General features: G+C 35.6%; 2 protein-coding genes across 2 annotated transcripts; both read left to right on the top strand.

Moving 5' to 3' along the window:
- The first annotated feature begins 320 nt into the window (after positions 1–320).
- Positions 321–8,052, top strand: LOC120345734 (solute carrier organic anion transporter family member 4A1-like). Its single transcript, XM_039415279.2, has 11 exons — positions 321–436; positions 1,150–1,281; positions 1,491–1,763; positions 3,665–3,780; positions 4,074–4,380; positions 4,756–4,931; positions 5,258–5,419; positions 6,043–6,215; positions 6,505–6,711; positions 7,048–7,218; positions 7,699–8,052. Exons 1-11 carry the CDS (start codon positions 342–344, stop codon positions 7,897–7,899), a joined length of 2,013 nt encoding a protein of 670 aa, XP_039271213.2. The 5' UTR covers positions 321–341; the 3' UTR covers positions 7,900–8,052.
- A 1,217-nt stretch (positions 8,053–9,269) lies between these two features.
- LOC120343945 (3-galactosyl-N-acetylglucosaminide 4-alpha-L-fucosyltransferase FUT3-like) lies at positions 9,270–17,286 on the top strand. Its single transcript, XM_039412999.2, has 6 exons — positions 9,270–9,761; positions 10,503–10,634; positions 10,841–10,914; positions 11,352–11,471; positions 11,777–12,301; positions 13,494–17,286. The coding sequence occupies exons 1-6, from the start codon at positions 9,582–9,584 to the stop codon at positions 13,750–13,752; spliced, it is 1,290 nt and encodes a 429-aa protein (XP_039268933.2). The 5' UTR covers positions 9,270–9,581; the 3' UTR covers positions 13,753–17,286.
- The last annotated feature ends 505 nt before the right edge of the window (positions 17,287–17,791 follow it).

Here is a 17,791-nt window from a genome sequence, read left to right as displayed (position 1 = left end):
AGTTTGCCGACCCCTGCACTAAACTACACACTCGAATCGTTTCGGTATATACATACACTATAAATAGTTTGAACTTAAATAAAAAAAAGTCTGAATTCTCAAACTTTGCTCACGATGAAGGGATATAATTTTATAATATATATGTAAATCACTCGATTTGATTTATATGAATACTGGACGGGCAGTGGTTATACTTGCTTATTGGATAGAATGCATTATGCATAAATATTTTATATCGGTTGTATACAAATGATTAGAATTTTTGCAAATTCATACTGTCGTTTAACGATGAGGAGGCACTTGATATATTCAGCTTATATTTAGAGTGTTTATGTATAGTAATGGGTACAAACAATCACAAGAAAATTGAAGATGGTGATGATGGTGACGCAGAAGGATGTGGGTGTCAAATTACATGTTGTTGCTTTTCTAAGCGGTAAGAAAACGGGACTTTTTGTAGGAAGCCCTCACTAGAAACGGCGCCCCCGTAGTATATGCACCAAGATGGCGTACATCGGAACGTAATACGTGTACCATGTTAGGGTTAAGCAATAATTTCATTCTAATATTCCTTATTTCAGTTCTATTACGAGTTCGGGGACTAGCCAAATGACACCCGTAGTATTTTTACCTAAAATTATGGCCTAACCCTAACCTGGTACACATACTACGTTCCGGTGTCCGCCATCTTGGTTCACATACTACAGGAGTATCCTAAAACCACCCCCGCCACCTCTCAAAATGAAAATAAGATGAATATCCAATTAGGGTTTGGAATGAAGATTGAGCTGAAATTTCAAATTTTCAAATTATTCCTAACCCGAACCATGACTGAATAATTGCTGATTTTTTGATTCTAAAACTTGGCGGGTGTTTCTCTCAAATCTCATATTTTTTGCATCAGTGGCGGCGGCTTTATACAAAAGTATAACATTTGAAATGAAATTTCATCAACGCAACGTTGTCGTGAACTGATAATCCAAAGTAGTTTTACACTTTGCAGCAATGTTAAACTCTGATACAGTGTACAGTCTGCATTAGTGTTACTGGAGTTGCACGGATTTTCTACTCTTATATACTGCAGTAATGAGTATATAACCCTTAGAGTAGGCTATAGCTTTTTACAACTACAATATTTCGGCATTCCAGGTATGAAGCCGACCAATGTCAACGTTTCGCAAATGCAAAATGGGCACTACTTGTTCTCAGCATGGCCCATATGATAGAGCAAACAATCATGTCGGGATTACTTGGTGTATGCATTAGCACGCTGGAAAAGAGGCAAGTTAACAATTTTTTCTCTTCTCTGTATTTGTTCCGCGGCCTACGGGTCTCTTAATTCTTGGTCTTCTCTCCAATTCCACCAATTCTCCCTCTCCACCCTTTTTTCCCACATATTTCATATACAATCGTTCCTAAACATGGCTTTTTCTTTGTCCTCACATTACGCCATCCAATTTCCACTTCTTAGTGCACATTTTTTTTTTCAGATTTGAGTTGCAAAGTATAGAAAGTGGTATCATTGCCAGTAGCTTTGATATGGCTGCCGTTTGTGCGCTGCTCATCATTACATTTGTCGGCGAAGATATTCATAAGCCACGATGGATTGGATGGGGAATCTTCCTAGCAGGACTAGGAACGTTACTCTTCACACTTCCTCACTTTATATCGCCACAATATACATTCATGGAAACGGAGCTATACAATTTATGTGAAAACGTTACGGTATCTGAATGCAGCACAACAAATATGAGAGATTTTAGGTATGTTATATATCAGAGTAGTCCATGCAGTCCGCAGGACACTTTTACTGTTGGCGTATACTAAACCATTGGCAACTATTTGTATTTATTGGCAGAAAATTTGCGAGTTTTTTTTAGCTATTCGAACTAGAGTTTGAATTCGGAGATTTAAACCCTTTTTCTAATTCTGATGTCGGTAATAATGTTTGTTAAAATCACGGAATTTCAAAGTTGTATCTATAAACGTCGAGACGGTGCCAATATTGGAACGATAATATCGGTCGGAGACCGAAGACTTATCGATCGAAAGTTAGGGGTTCCCAAAAACAGAAACTGCGGTTTCGATTCATTTGCTCTTAATCCATAGTGACATCGTGTGTCACATCACTAATTAATTAATAACTCGCTAATTATACGACATAATTCATTCAAAATCAATATGCTTCTGGTCCGAGATATTACAAAACCAAACACGAGAAAATACCACGATACTTTTCTGGAAGCAATTTCAAAATAATTGAAGGCTTTATATATCTTCCCTAAAATAAAATACACCACCCATGCAACATAACAATAGGCTGATTAGAACGGTAAACTCTCATTCTTTGATATATTTAAAGTAAGTAAACTCGCGATATTTTGATCACTTTTGGGATTTCTACGACTACGGCCCGCGTGACCTCCCCAAAAGTTTTCTGCGGCCCTTCAACCTCGCAACGTTGGACCACCCTGTTATAGATTTTATCTTATCTCTTATCTTATCTTTTATCGCTTATCTTTAGTATAGTTAATTGGAGAAGCGTTAGCTCCACTTCTTCTTTCTGATTTCCTTTGCTTTAGTGGGCAAATATGCACAAACTTCAAAGATGATGTAGCAATTATCTAAACTGGCATACTTTGTAACATAGATTATTCTGTAATTTTGTTTATTGTAATCAAACGAAACGTCATAAAATTTTTTGTGAAACTGTGATGCAAGACTATTGAACCACTCAATCTACTTGTATTGTTTGTAAAAAATATTTAATGAACGTAGACATATGCTGAAGACTGACATCAGTTCTTTAATAGCTAGCTTGGTTGGTACTCATGTAGTATGTGAACCAATATGGCGGACACCGGAACGCAGTATGTGTACCAAGTTAGGGTTAGGTAGGCTTACCATACGTCCCGCTTTAGGCGGAACAGTCCCGCTTTTTAGCGTCTTGTCCCGCCGTCCCGACAAGTCAGCCAAAAGTCCCGCTTTTACGTTCAGCCATCCAGCATAATACACGAACATGTTCTTGTTACTGTTGTTTCTGTGTAGCGCAGCGATAGCCTAAATACATACTGAAGATGAATGGCGTTTGTTTCCCGCTGATTCCAATTGATAGAAGACGTATCGCATGTAAAACCAATACTAATTAGTCTGGATTCGAATTATTTGTACCGGTTTCGTTAACGTCAATTCCTTTCTATTTTTCGAACTAAACCCGATATTTGTACAGAGAATATGCGCATGAAATTTTGATAACAATATGGTCAATGTAGACAGCCGGGACAGCTTCAAATGTAGGCCTATGTAGTAAAATAGGAAAATGCGAAGTTACAGAATCATCGTTGTCTTTTGAGGTGTCCCGCTTTGAAGTCACAAAAATATGGTAACCCTAGGGTTAGGCCATAATTTCAGGTACAGATACTACGGGAGCCACTTGGCTAGTCCCCGAACTCGTAATATAACTAAAATAAGGAAACTTGAAATAGAATTATGGCCTAACCCTAACCTGGTACTTATACTACGTTCCAGTGTCCGCCATCTTGGTTCACATACTACGGGAGCGCCGATTGTTTTTGTGCATCTTTTGTCTTCTTATAAACAGCTTTACCTCATCTAAAAATATATATTTGATCCAATTTCTCGTGTTTCCTGTTTTATTGCTCAGGTACATCTTCCTCGTCGCTATTGCAATTGTTGGTATCGGATCGAACCCTCTTTACACATACGCGGTAACATTTTTTGATGAAAACGTAAAAAAGGAAAATTCAGCTTTATATAACGGTGAGTTTTTTCCAGTCCTAACACACATCTAAAATCGCCATAATCCCTGTTAGTAAAAGTATTGATCACTGATGCTTCAAGTGTGAGCAAAAATATATAAATCAGAACAGACAGAAACGTCAATAAATAGCCCTCGGTGTGAGAATTAGTAGAATAAGAAACGTATATTCGGAATATTTAACAGTTGCGTTCCATACGGCATTTTCCTGTTACACAGTGTGAATGTCTCATCAATTACAAGGTCATAATATACACAAAGTGTAATTGTTGTTTTTGCATTCAATTTTCTATAGGAATATACTACGCTTGCGGTGGCTTCGGGCCCGCGCTTGGTTATCTTTTTGGAGGAGCAACACTTGAAATATATACGGATATCACTTCAGCAAAACCAGACGTAGACAGCACCAGTTATTTGTGGATTGGTGCGTGGTGGCTGGGATTCTTGGTCTGTGGAATATTTCTTATGATAATTTCAATTCCCATTATGATGCTTCCTCGGCATCTCCCTCAAACTGAAAAATACAGAAAGAATAGAAACTATGAAATGCAGAAAACAATGCTAAAATGGAGCTTGTCTAAACATGAAAAGGAATCTAAAAGGTATTCTACCCTTCATATACCGCTCTTAAAAATCTTATTATAATTTGATACTGGTACATTCTACTTTCTTCATGAATCTATATGAGAAATATATCGATGTTAAAATTCACATATGGAGGGGAATAAAAAAAAATCAGGCGTTGGAATACAATTTGAGGGCTCGTTAGCATTGGGAGGATCAATGTGAATATATATATAATTACTGGGTGGAGGCATGGCTCATCACGGGCCATGAAATAAATACGATGAATGTGTGGTGACTCATTATATAGTATAAACACGACGGCTAATTGGATAATTGTAATGTTAAAATAAGATGGAATGACTTTTGTGAGGCTGCCCTCTTACTTAACTACACGAGATATTATTATTCAGCCAGTTGCAGATTCGTCTTCAAGCGGTGAAGTTGCTATTCTACAATAAGCCTTTTATATTTTTGACATTGGGTTGCACTGTCAATTGTGCATTTATCTACGGTTTCAATACATTTGGAGCGAAGTTTTTAGAATCGGTTTTCGGGTTAAGTGCTTTCCACTCTTCAGTTTTATATGGTAAGAAAAACAACGTAAACTTGGTAGTTTGTAACCATTGTTTGTATCTAAATGATTAGTTGAAAAAAAGATGAAAAATCCAAGTTCACAAACTTAGTAGACGTATGCAATATTATGCTCTGCTGAACCGCATTTTTTGTCGAACAAAACCTAATTTTCAAATATCTGATTACATTTTGTGGCCCCGGATTTGGCGATTCTATTTTAGACGAACGGTCTTAAATTTGAATACAACTGAGTAGCAGTGAATAATATGATTGCAGCCTAGTTATTTCCAAAAGTTAGTCAGTATGTTCATACATTATATTTATGTCTTATTTTTTAAGGTGTTACTGCTATATTTGCTGCAGTCGGAGCTCAAGTTTCAAGTGGAGTCATTATTTCAAAGTTTTCACTTAGCGTTACTGGAATATTGAAGTTAATGATATGTTGCGGAATATTTTCGGCTCTATGCAGTCTAGGTTTCTTTGTACACTGTCCCGATATAAGTAAGTAGGATAATCTACGTTGAATATTTGGATAGCTTGGTTTAAACTTTAGGCAAATCAAAAGTTTAATGCAGCTGGTATTTATGCATTGTTCTTGTTGACAGATAGAACAAAGCCATGGGAATGTTTATTCATGTTAGACCTATTCGCTATTCGTCACGCAAAGAATTTCGTGCGACTCGTGACGCATTCAGGCGATTCAGTGTATGTTAGGCGTGAAGGCATAAACCTGTACAGAGAAAAACGGGAGCTCGATACCGGTCAAGACTGAAAGACGAAAATCTTTGTATGCAGTTGGGAATTTCTAAATCGTCAGTTCGTCCTAATATTAAGCGCCCGCTTACTCAGCGGTGACTGATAAAATGACCCGCGATGGCAACTTGCTTCGTCCCCATGTTTGACCCAAGGGGGTCAAAATCGGCCAATCTCCGATATGAAACATTTTCTGGTTGATCAGTTTTGTAGTTTTAGTTTAGAATATATATGCACGCCAGAGCGCGCCGAGAATGATGAGCATACAAATAGCATACTGTTCCATGGGTGAAATGCCTATGCTTTCTACTCGAGACAAACAAAATACAGTAATGTAATGTAAATTGGACTAACAATATTGCCGTTTTTAGATTTCGCCGGAGGAACTGTACCTTACATTAATGAAACAATCATGTACTCGCCAGAGTCTAGCTGTAACGAAATATGTGGATGCAGCACTGACCATTACGAACCAGTGTGTCTGGATGGCATTACTTATTTTTCGCCTTGCTTTGCTGGATGCACAACACAAATCAATGATACGGTTTGTATAATGATAATTTTTGCTGGCGATTTTAACCCAGAAAGCACTGGAAACTAAAAACCAATTAGGCCAATGTTAACCTAACGTTACATAAACATACGCATTGCAGTTAAGATAAAGTAGTTTTGAAAGAATATAGATTATTAGTAGTCATATCGAACTGTACGTGGGTGCGATTTTTTATTTGATCAAAGACTGAACGTCGTAAGACTGAATCAAATTGTTGACTTGAAACCGTAAGCTGTTAGTCTACCTTCGATTTTAAGTTATATCATTGTTAATATTTCAGGCTTTCACTGACTGTTCTTGTCTTCCACGTTCTGATTCAATTGTATCCAATGACACCTGTGACAGTGCTGCTTGCAACTTGTTGTTGCCTTTTATTTTTGTCGTCTTCTTCTGTTTTTTCTCGTCGATACTGACAATTTCACCTGCATTGCAAGTTACGCTAAGATGTGTCCCATTCGCAAACAGAACTCTGGCCGTGGCTATGCAGGTGGGTAAAAGCTCCGAACAACACATGTGGCTTTTTTTGTGAAATATTTTGCATTGAAATGCTGATGAAATATTTATAATCGAAAAATGTTGAGCAGGATAGAGTATTTCCGTATACACATACATATGAAGGAAACACACACTGGCACGGAGGAAAACGGTGTACTGGAGCCACATAAGGCTTTTATGTGCTCTGCTATTATAACTTAACATTCCGCTTCCATTGTAATTTAGTTACGCAAATTTGCTTTTAAATGTAGCGCCAAAAATCAGCGTGAAAACAATCGTTCGATTCTGTATTAGAAACTTAATATCAAATTACCAATGTTATTTTAAGACCGCTATCATTCTAGTCGTTGGAGTTTTACCGGGCCGTATGCTCACTGGTATAGTACTAGACTTGGCCTGTGTAACCTGGAGTACAGAGTGTGGAGAGAAAGGATCTTGTCGATCCTACAAACGATGGGAATTGTCGAGGAATACTGCTTTGCTGCTTCTTGCACAGACGGTTTGTGTATTTAATTTTTAAGTCAAGCTCCTTTCAAACAGAGGCACATTTTTGAGAAGTCAATAGATTTATTGGACATTTATTTGAAAATTCTCAATACAATTTTCAAGATTGCTATTATTTTGAAAAACCTTTTTCAAACACTATAATTTCACTATACATTTGTATCACCGAAATGCTCCCATCTCTTGAATATTGTAGTTTATTTCAGAATTGCAAGGATAGCTATGTGTTTGTTTTAAATTATTTTAGATAATAGGTAATAAAAATTGTATTCAAGTCGCCATGGGTAACGAACGATTCAAACGGTGTTAAGAGTCACTGTCTCACTGGTAATACAAATCACGTTTTTAAAAAGCTCGTTTTAACGGATTTAAACCAATACTGAATTGAACTTTATTCTCCAGAATATAAATTACATTGTAGCATCGCTTGCATCATTCGTTGACTACAATAGTGACTAAGCTACTTACTTTTTAGTCTATTTGCGTCGTGTTTTACGTTCTCGTCTACATGACATACAAACCTACAAACTTAGAAGACAAGGAGCTAGATGACGTAATAGAAGAAAGAGTGGGAGATGGAGAGGCACATTTCAGAGGAACGGAGGATAAAAATGAACAATTGTCAGGAAAATCAATGTACGACAAACTGCGGAAATCCAGTGAAACAAGTGTTTAACTTGTGTATTTAAATAGAAGACAATTTCGTGAAGTAAAAAGATATTATTATTGATGTTCAAGCATGCATAAATATGCATTTGGACGACCAAATCTTTTTCTCAATTCTAGAAAATGTGGAAAATATTATAAACAAATAAAAACAGAAATATATTTGTTATATTGCATTTGTGTCTTATAAGTAAATAGAGCAGTGATTAGAAGCTTTTCGTTTTAGGCCAAATTCCTCAATCCATTGTAGCAACAGAAGACTTATTCCATAACACTCTGCGGTAGGCTATTTCATTCGTGAGACCCACTTCAACACCACAAGCTTGTGGAATCAATAATGATGTCATAATATGCCTCAAATATGCTTCATCGGCTCCAATTTTCGTAAACTGAAAAATCACGGATATTCGCGACCACACAAGTTTAGAAATCAGTATATTTTATTTAGTTATCTTAATGGGAACAATGGACGAAGTAATAATACCTCAGTAGTAAGTAAAATGAGCGTAAAATGAGTCTAACTTCCAGGTCACAAATCTAACTGCTGGCAACGTCTCTTCTCAATCTCATTCTAACATGAAAAACTAAGATGATTTAGCTTGCAGGTTTATATTGGAAGAAGGCCCTCAGACCAGGACCAAGGCCAACTGCTTTTTTGAATGTAACATACTAAAAAATATACAAACATGGAAATCTCACTGACTCACGTAAAACTATCACTCAATCGCATTTATACATGACCAGCACAAATTTCATTGTTCGTGCGTTATTGCACGTTCAGCAGAAGGACTTTCCATAATATACCCCCGAAATGAAAATCAGGAACTTACTTCTCCAAGTTTTGCAAACAGCGAGATTTTTGTTGCACATAAGTGCAATATATCGCGTGGTTCATACGTTCCGATATATATTTATATTTTTTACTGGAGTGCCATTGTGAAGCATATTCTAATTCACAAGTCAAATTCGCCGGAGGCGAAACAAGAAATTAGCTGCTCGACGGCACATCTACATTTAGTATAATCGTCTGATTTTGCAACTTTAGTGATGAAGGTAGGGTTGATAAAGCAGCGTATACCAGCTTAATTTTGTGAATTGTACGTTGTTGGACAACATTCAGGGCATGTTTTCAAAGCAGACGGGTTGGGAATAGTTAAACATTGCTGAACTCGATAACAAGCACGTTTGGTGCTTAACTAAACACGACTGTGCTTATGTTAGTTTACCTTTAATTTAAATGTATTTTTGCTTGTTTTAATATGTAATTAAATTCGCTTTCGCTTTCTAATGAACTAGAAAGCGAAAGTCAATAAAACAAATCAGGAACTTTCGTTTTCATCAGCGCTATAGTTAAGTGAGTCAACATACATCTGTTTGAACAAATTGCAAATGAAGTTTGAAAGCATGAATTCTTAGTGTGGTGTACAATCATACCATGCTTTATATGGACTGTTGACCCAGCTAAAAGAAAGCAGCGGTGCTCAGATACACAACTATTCATTACTTATTTTCAAGTAAGATCACCTACCATACAATATTCAGTCATGGATATGCATAATTAAAATTTAAATCATGCCTTTTTAATTACTGTACTTGGGGGAAAAATAGTTCAAAAATCACTGTTTCAGACAATGATTTAGATGTTTCGGACTCAAACAAATAGGCGTAGTACTAGCTGTTGTTTCGTGGAAGATGAAGTTCAAGATTGTATACTTCAAGATCCTTGCCGCAATCTGTATATTGGAGGCTCTGTTCTATTTTTCCACGCACCATTCAAATTACCATCCGGATAACCATATCAATGAGCAGAATATCACACCAGAAGAGAGAAAGTTGCAACAAGCATTAGGCAAAGCAATTAAAGAACCAAAGGTAAAACTTCAACATATTACAAGACTTTAACAAGCTAATTTGGGAAAGAAACTTCTCACCCACACTGGTCCTACAAGTAGCACTGTGGAGTCCAAGTTTGGCATGATTTTATTGAGTAGCAATTTCAAAGTCGAAATTTTCAACAAAATGAGTCGAAATGTTAGAGTTCAAACAGTGATATTGAACTTAAAAATAAGTTGTCAGAGCTTTCTTAACAATCTGTTGAAGGAGGCGTGCGTAATCCTAAGTTTTTGATACCAAAATTTTATATCGGAGCCGAAGTAGGAATTTTCCCGGGAGCCGTAGTGTTTTAAAATTCGGATTCGTAATAAATATTTTTTGGACCTCCTGAAGTATGCGCACAACCTGAACTCAAATCTTTTGACGGTCGATAAGCAAATAATATTTGAATTACCAGAATAACACTGGAGACAAATGAATCTAATATAAACAACTATATTAGTCAAATGAATGATTTACGTGCTCTGACACCACTGATGCCAAAAACATCTATTATATAGAAAAATGCAGTTACTTCAACGCTAGTAAATTTCTTAGTAATCTTATTTGAAACCTCAATTCGATATAATTCTCGCATAACACAAAATGATATTCAAAGCACAGAACTTGAAACAAATAATCTAGTCTAATTTCTCACAAACGTTAAAACTTTCTAGAAGGTCCAATTTCTCACAAACGTTAAAACTTTCTAGAAGGCCCAATTAATTTTTAATATTTCAGACAATATTGTTCTGGCCAGGAGAATCGTCTGCTGAAATAGCGAGGTTGCAGACCTATATTGACGATGCTCACTCGACATACAGTCCCATTCAAGAATGTGGAAATTGCGTTTTTTCATTAAATCAGAGCAAAGTAGGTGTATTGTCAAATACTTTTTAATAGTAATACTTGCTGATAGAACTGACTGAAATTGAATATATTCATTGATCATGAATGAGTTCATTGATGATTCAAAACAATAAGATCAAATGATAAAAAAAATCCAAATCCATCCCTGAAATTTCGTAACCACTATTTTTTAGAATTTTTGGAAAAGTAAACTCGAGATGTTTTTACAGATTGAAGATCCGGATACGGCTGCTGTGATATTTTTGTATAAGTTTGTGCATCCTGGAATAATGCCCCAAAAGAGGTACATATATTCATTCTACTTTTCATTTATTTCCTCGTTATATTTTTCGTAGTAGTCCGATGTCCAATGATGAGATTCAAAATTAATTGAACAAGTTCTCATTTGTATCGGACTCACTAACAACATGTTCCCCCATTCCAGAAAAGGCATTATGTCACTGTGTAAGCTACATTAACATTACACGTTTTACATAACTCTAATAATAAAATTCAAAACGACAAATAGAAAACTATTCGCCAGGTGTGTTGCACGTTACGCATTGATGTAGTAGTCTAACTTCTAAAACAAAATTCCAAGAACAAGTTCGCACAAACTCGTAAGAATCCTCCGCTTGTCGTATCCTTCCCGCTTTCTTCGATCTGATGGATTGAATACTATTACGACATTTCCTCCTTAAAAAAGTTTTTTGGTTTAAATTTGTATTTAATTAATTATAGGAGAACCGATCAGCTATACGTGTATTGGACGAATGAGAGTCCAAATAATTTGAAGCAAAACCACGGAAAAACGTTCGAATTTGAAGATTATGTAAAATTCAATGCCACCATGACTTACAGGTTGACCAATATTTTTAAATACATTTTTCATTGTTTCAAATAGATGTTTCCCCGACCATTAATTCCAGAAAATTTCTTTCTATACTTTACCATTTTATTGCTTATTTTGAAAGTGATTTTGCGAACATCTCAGCACGCTCACAAGCAAATCTGTAATTTTGGTTTTATCCTAGTTTATCCACCTGGTTTTATCCACCTGGTCTATCACAGCCTCTGGACTAATATTCTATTTTTAAAACTAAACTAAGGCACCTCGGATTTTAGAAACACAGTGGTAATTGTTACCGAAATAAATTACTTTGCAGAAGAGATTCAGATATATACCGGCCATATATAACAAGCATCTTTCGAACTTACAAAATGTCGGATTTACAGAGCAACGATTTAACGGAGATACTGCCATCGAAGAATTTGTGGGCAGCCGCTGTTGTAACAAATTGTAAAGACTCACCAAGCTCAATTTTCAGATTAAATTTTATTCAACAAATGAAGATTGAGTCGAAAGGTAGATTGCAAACATTTGGAAGCTGCTTCGGTAAAGTAATACCACGAACGAAAAATTCGATAGCAGACTTTGTGAAACCTTATAAATTCTTCTTGGCTTTCGAAAATTCTTACCACTGTAGAGACTACATAACAGAAAAATTCTTTCAAAATGCACTTCACGGCAATGCCATACCTGTGGTATGGGGAGCAACAAAAGAAGATTATTTAGAAGTCGCACCTCCTGGATCTTTTATATTCGTTGAAGATTTTGTCTCGACAAAAGCTCTGATTGACTATTTGGATTATCTTGATAAAAATGACACAGCATATTTGGAGTATTTTAGGTATGTTGCCTTATTATTTATAGTCCCCCATTGTCTTTCTCAGACGTAGATAGCAATGAATTAATTACGTGAATTACGTACTGTGGCAAACGATTTAGTTGATTTGAAAACTTTTGAAACCAAATTGAATTTACCGACCTTGAGGTACATTATTCAATCAGTTCGTAAGAGTGTAATTAGCTCATTCTTTTCAGTATTTTTAGTTCGTATTTGGCCAACAAAATGCCGCAGGAAATTTCGCCGCCGGAAATTTCGCCGCATAGGAAAAATCGCCGTATGAGCATTTTGCTGTAAAACAAGTATTTTTGTCAAAATCAGCTAGGTTTTTGAAATACCTTTTTCTTCATAAAAGATTCGTTATTTAAGAGCATACCCAATAAACCTGATAAAACTGTTTTAATGACAAACACTTGTTTTACAGCAAAATGCTCTTGCGGCGATTTTTCATGCGGCGAATTTTCCTATGCGGCGAAATTTCCTGCGGCGAGATTTCTTACGGCGAAATTTCCTGCGGTGAACTACCAGATACGAACAAAATGTTTCTAAAAAATATTTGCCAGAATCTCCAAATATTCAAATTTAATGTAACGCTTACATGTTTTTATAGATGACCAACCTGACTATTTCAATACAATCATAGGATTTAGGTGCATTACTTGTAAAACCTCGATTTCACATAAATTATTAGTCTTAAAATATTGAAAGTATGATCACCAAATTACCGTCCTACTATTTCGACATTAAAAAAAAATAATTTTTCTCACCACATAATACAAAATAAGTATAATAATAATTCATAACGTTACCTTTCATTCAAGTTGCTTGATAAAACTTTGTTGACTGTATTGTATGTGGACTTAATTCATTCAACCACAGAATGTTAATTATTACTCAATCTATGTTTCCTATAAAATCCGACAGAAATTGCGTATAACAATAAAAAAAAATGTTCGACCTAAAAACGAACTTTCCGCGAACCGGTACCGCGTCCTAACGCGGTTGCCGATCGCTTTTCTATTTTTATAATAAAGAATTCATATCGATATGCCACAATTTATCTAATCATTTTTGTGCAACTCCACCCGCACTTTAGTTTTATATGACGTTTGCTAGTGACGCGTGGATGGCTGCCACCATTCAACGCGCCCGAAGTCTTCAACCTTATTGTATCTTAATGTAAATATATTTTTAGGTGGCGAACCATGAAAATAGAAGAATTTCCAATATTAAAAAGAAAACATGATTTATGTCAACTTTGTAGAATTGTTCATGGAATTAATATCGATGACATTTACAATCCGAACTATAATCCGGAATCTGCATCTCGGCCATTATTTGATAAATCTATGTCACCGAGAAAAGTGGAATCATTGAATAATTGGTTCTATACAAAGGAAAATAAAGACTGTTTTAAAAGTAGTTTCAAAATGATTAATATAAAGAATGGATGATATTTAAATATATTAATTATTTTGGGATGTTATTTGTCCAAAATGAAAACGATGATAGAGCATCGTGGTTAGTCTCGAATCATTTCTTCGCTGCTATTGAACACAAAATGGACCGATGAATAGTTCGGCTTCATCTGGATCTAGGTAATTCCTCGTTCGCTGTGTTTTCCCTTCCTACCAGTTTTTATAGCCCAGTTTTTCGTATGCAATATTTTATTTTTAGTACAATTCATGACGAAAATACAATTCATTTTATACGGTTTAATCGTCAGCGTGTATTAAACAAACACCATAAGCAGCCCTTATGTTACTTCTATTATTTGTATACTGCAGTGCATGGTTCCCAAACTTTTTAGAGTTGGGACCCGCTATTTATTACCATAGCTTATGGCGACCCATTTAATTTTTATGACATAACACAAAACACAGCAATGGCTAATCATCGCAAAACTATCGTCTTTTCTCGAAAATAAGACCTGACCTGAAAATAAGACCTAATTTGTATTTTAAAAATGATTTTAAATACCCCCCCCCCCCCTAAAATAAATTTAAAATGTGTGGGAGAAGAAAGGTTCAATAACCTGAGGTAAGGTGGAGATCACACCACTATTCAAGATTGTGTGATATCACGATTATGATATTTGTCACTAAATTTTTTTATAGGAAATACAAATAAAAACAATGGATGTCGGTTTTTGTATAATGTTTATTAAAAAATCCCGTGCTTTTCCACAAATGTAATTTTATTTTTAATGTATGAACACAAAAGACCTCTTCCAAAAAAAAACATTGTGTTATTCTTCGAAAGAAAATAAATCTAAATCCTGTCTAAATTTCAGAGAAACACGATATGAAGTGCTGTACAGTGTACCAAACTGCCATGCCTAAAAAAAGCCACATGGCCATTCTTTGTGTAGCAAAATTTTGTTCCTTTGAGAAGATTGTAAAAAGGAAACTTTCACAGATTAGAACTTAAATTCAATTTAATTTTTTTTTATTGTTTGAAGATTTACGTATTCGAGTCGCCACCGATCCTAATAACCAGTATAATTAATCAAAGCTTTCTACATCTTTTCACGACCCACTAAGATTCCTTTTGCGACCCTCTCGTGACTCATAGTTTTGGAACCGCTGGTATACTGGGATTTACTATTCATGATTATAGTACTTCTGTGTTACGGCGTTGATAAAAAAAAATACGACAACAAAGATTATTTTGGTACAATGGTCCCTGTTCGTAATGTGAATAAAAAACCTAATCAGGATTATATTTATTATTTGTAAATATGATTTGATTTTTAATACCTATATGATATAATTAACAACAATGCAAATGTCTGTGGGAGGAGATTTCATCGATGCAATGTCGACGTCCATGGGTGAAGCATACTGGGTGCAATTGATGGGTCATAGTTTACGGATGGAAATGAACGTGGAAAAAAATCTTGATCCCAAAATTTATAACTCAATTCAGCACGTTATAAATACAACGCTAATATCAAGACAGCAGTCTTAGACAAAGAAGCCTTGTGACAAGCGTATTCACCCCACGTTACTAATTCATCATAATCGCTTTAGGGAAAAAACGTAAACAAGCTTGTAGAATCACAATACCGAAAATGCCATCCTTGACCTCCTCAATACGTATATAGTAAAAACGAAAGCCATGCGACTCAGACACGGAATGTACATATGGATTGATTTGTTATTATGTTGTCAGTAATTTCCTTCACGTTGTTGTGAAAAAATCACTACTGGATCGCTCGACATTTTCAGTGATTAAAGATTGTATTTTTAATTTAGATTTATTATAAAACTTTCCGTATGCTCTACCTCTATGACATGTGCTGTCTTATGAACACTTCAAAATTAATAAAATTGTTCGTAGCGGGTCTGCGACCTCTCTCGTGCTGACTGTACCAGACTATATATATGTAAGGTACCGTAAAGAGGTAACGGACTCTACTGCTTTCTTTTGACTTTCATGTTTATATATTTGAACATCGCTCTTTTATTTATTTCAAAACTTGTTGTGGGTCCTATGGGTTCTTGTTATTATTAGTAATTCTGAATAAACTCAATGTTTCATCATTTAAATATGCCCCGACGTTTGGCGTCTCTTTTGCGTCAACAGCTTATGAAAAACAGGATGAAATGATTTCGCAGTATCAACTCTAATTAACGAGGTCACAAGATCATCGATTAATCTGGATCGTTGAGAATGTTCGATTTATTTCAGTGATGCAAAAATATTACGCTTATCATTTCATGTATAGATCAGTAAACAAACAAATGACTTTTCGGACCAGACATTTCCCGTCACATCTCCTACCATTACGTGGTATAGAACCGCTTGAGTTATGATTGATATTGATTTTTAGCAACTAGGTGATTGTATAATTATAATAATATACAAACACATAAAAAGTTTCTGTTTGAAGTTGATCTATAAATTCGTCATATTGACTGCTGATGAGCTATGATAATGTTGTTTGTATTCTTTCATTCATTGTACGGAGTAAATGTGACAAATTTTGAGAAATGCAGAAATATTGCAACTCCCATTTTTCTTCGAAAATGCCACCTTCTCCATGTACTTTGCGTTTCAAGTAAGTATTCTTTTGCTAGCTTGAGGTGTATCCATAATTGGGTAAAATTGGAAACGAAAAAAAACTTTAATTTTCCAACTACTTTCAGTAAATTGTCATTTTTTGTGTGAATCAATTCCTCTCTGAAAGGTTTAAAAAATGTAAAGCGTTCGAGGGCCGCATTGGGAGATCTCATGCGGCCCTCGAGTTTGTCACCCCTGATCTAATCAATTCAGGGGCGCCATTCGCCAAACTTCTTTATCGTTTAACGTGTTAGTTAAGCACCCACTTTCTCGTGAAAGGCAAAAGTGGTATTTTCGAAGTATCGTTAATATTCGAGAGAATTTTTTGCGAGCCAAAATAGACGTCTCGTAAAGTGCTTTCTTCTCTCATTTTACCGAGAATCGGTATTAACGAAAGTTCTTTAAGGCGCCGGAGTGCTCGCAAACTAACGGGGGAAAATTTTGCTCGTTAACAGTAGTTCGGCATGTTCTTAGCATGAATTCAGGTTGAAATGTATGTGTGTTTACTTGTAACAGTATCTACATAATTATAACTAAACGGTATAACTAAGACGGGATACATGTCCAATACCTTACTGGCCTAAGACAAGTATGTGCCATATGCACCCCAACAAATGCTGTGGTGTTTGCATACTTCATGAAAAATTGGTATCAAAAATCCTTAAATGCCTTACTTAGGTAAGAGTGACTGTAGTCTAGCACCGCGTTTCCCAAACTTTTTCGGCCACGGAACACCTCCACTTTTTATCTCGCCTCGCGGAACACCAAAAAATAAAAGGGTAAAATTGATAAAGAAAAGGTTGTCAAATGCGCAGCTAACAGAATTGTGTTAAAATACTTAAAATAGAATTGAATATTTTACATGTTGCATTTATTATTAATGTTTTATTGTTTCTTAATTTAAATGGTGTGTATAGGAATCAATAAATTCACTTACCATTCTATGTCGTTTACTCCTCATTACGTAGTGTTTGCCTCTAATGTTACGTCTAATGGAGATAGAAGTACTTGCTGCAATTTCGCTGCATTTATCTACCTAATAGAGTTTAGCGAAAATGAGTAATTTTTTCAGCATTTCAAAGAAAAACCAGGCAGAGATGGAGGAGGAAGAGTTGACCCTTTGCCTTTATTCTTTAGGTCTACTCATTTGCCTATAGCAAAATCAAAATGATTGCTGTAAACTTTATAATGAACTAAACAGTCAAAAAGCTAGGCCGACAGTTATCGAAAATGCCACTGTCCCTCTCCAGTTAGTACGATTTAAGCCGATGGTGACGCGATATTGAACGGTCAGTTGGGTGACAACTTCACGTTCCATGGATCAGGGCTTCCCAAACTTTTGAGCTCGCGAACCTTTTAATACATATATATATATATATATTAAAAATTTTCGCGGCCCTTGTCCTCGTTAATAATGGTAAACTGTTC

Source organism: Styela clava, chromosome 1 (genome assembly GCF_964204865.1).
Source record: "Styela clava chromosome 1, kaStyClav1.hap1.2, whole genome shotgun sequence".
Lineage (NCBI taxonomy): Eukaryota > Metazoa > Chordata > Ascidiacea > Stolidobranchia > Styelidae > Styela > Styela clava.
The sequence above is the reverse complement of the archived record's forward strand: the minus strand, read 5'-3'. Positions and strand labels throughout refer to the sequence as shown.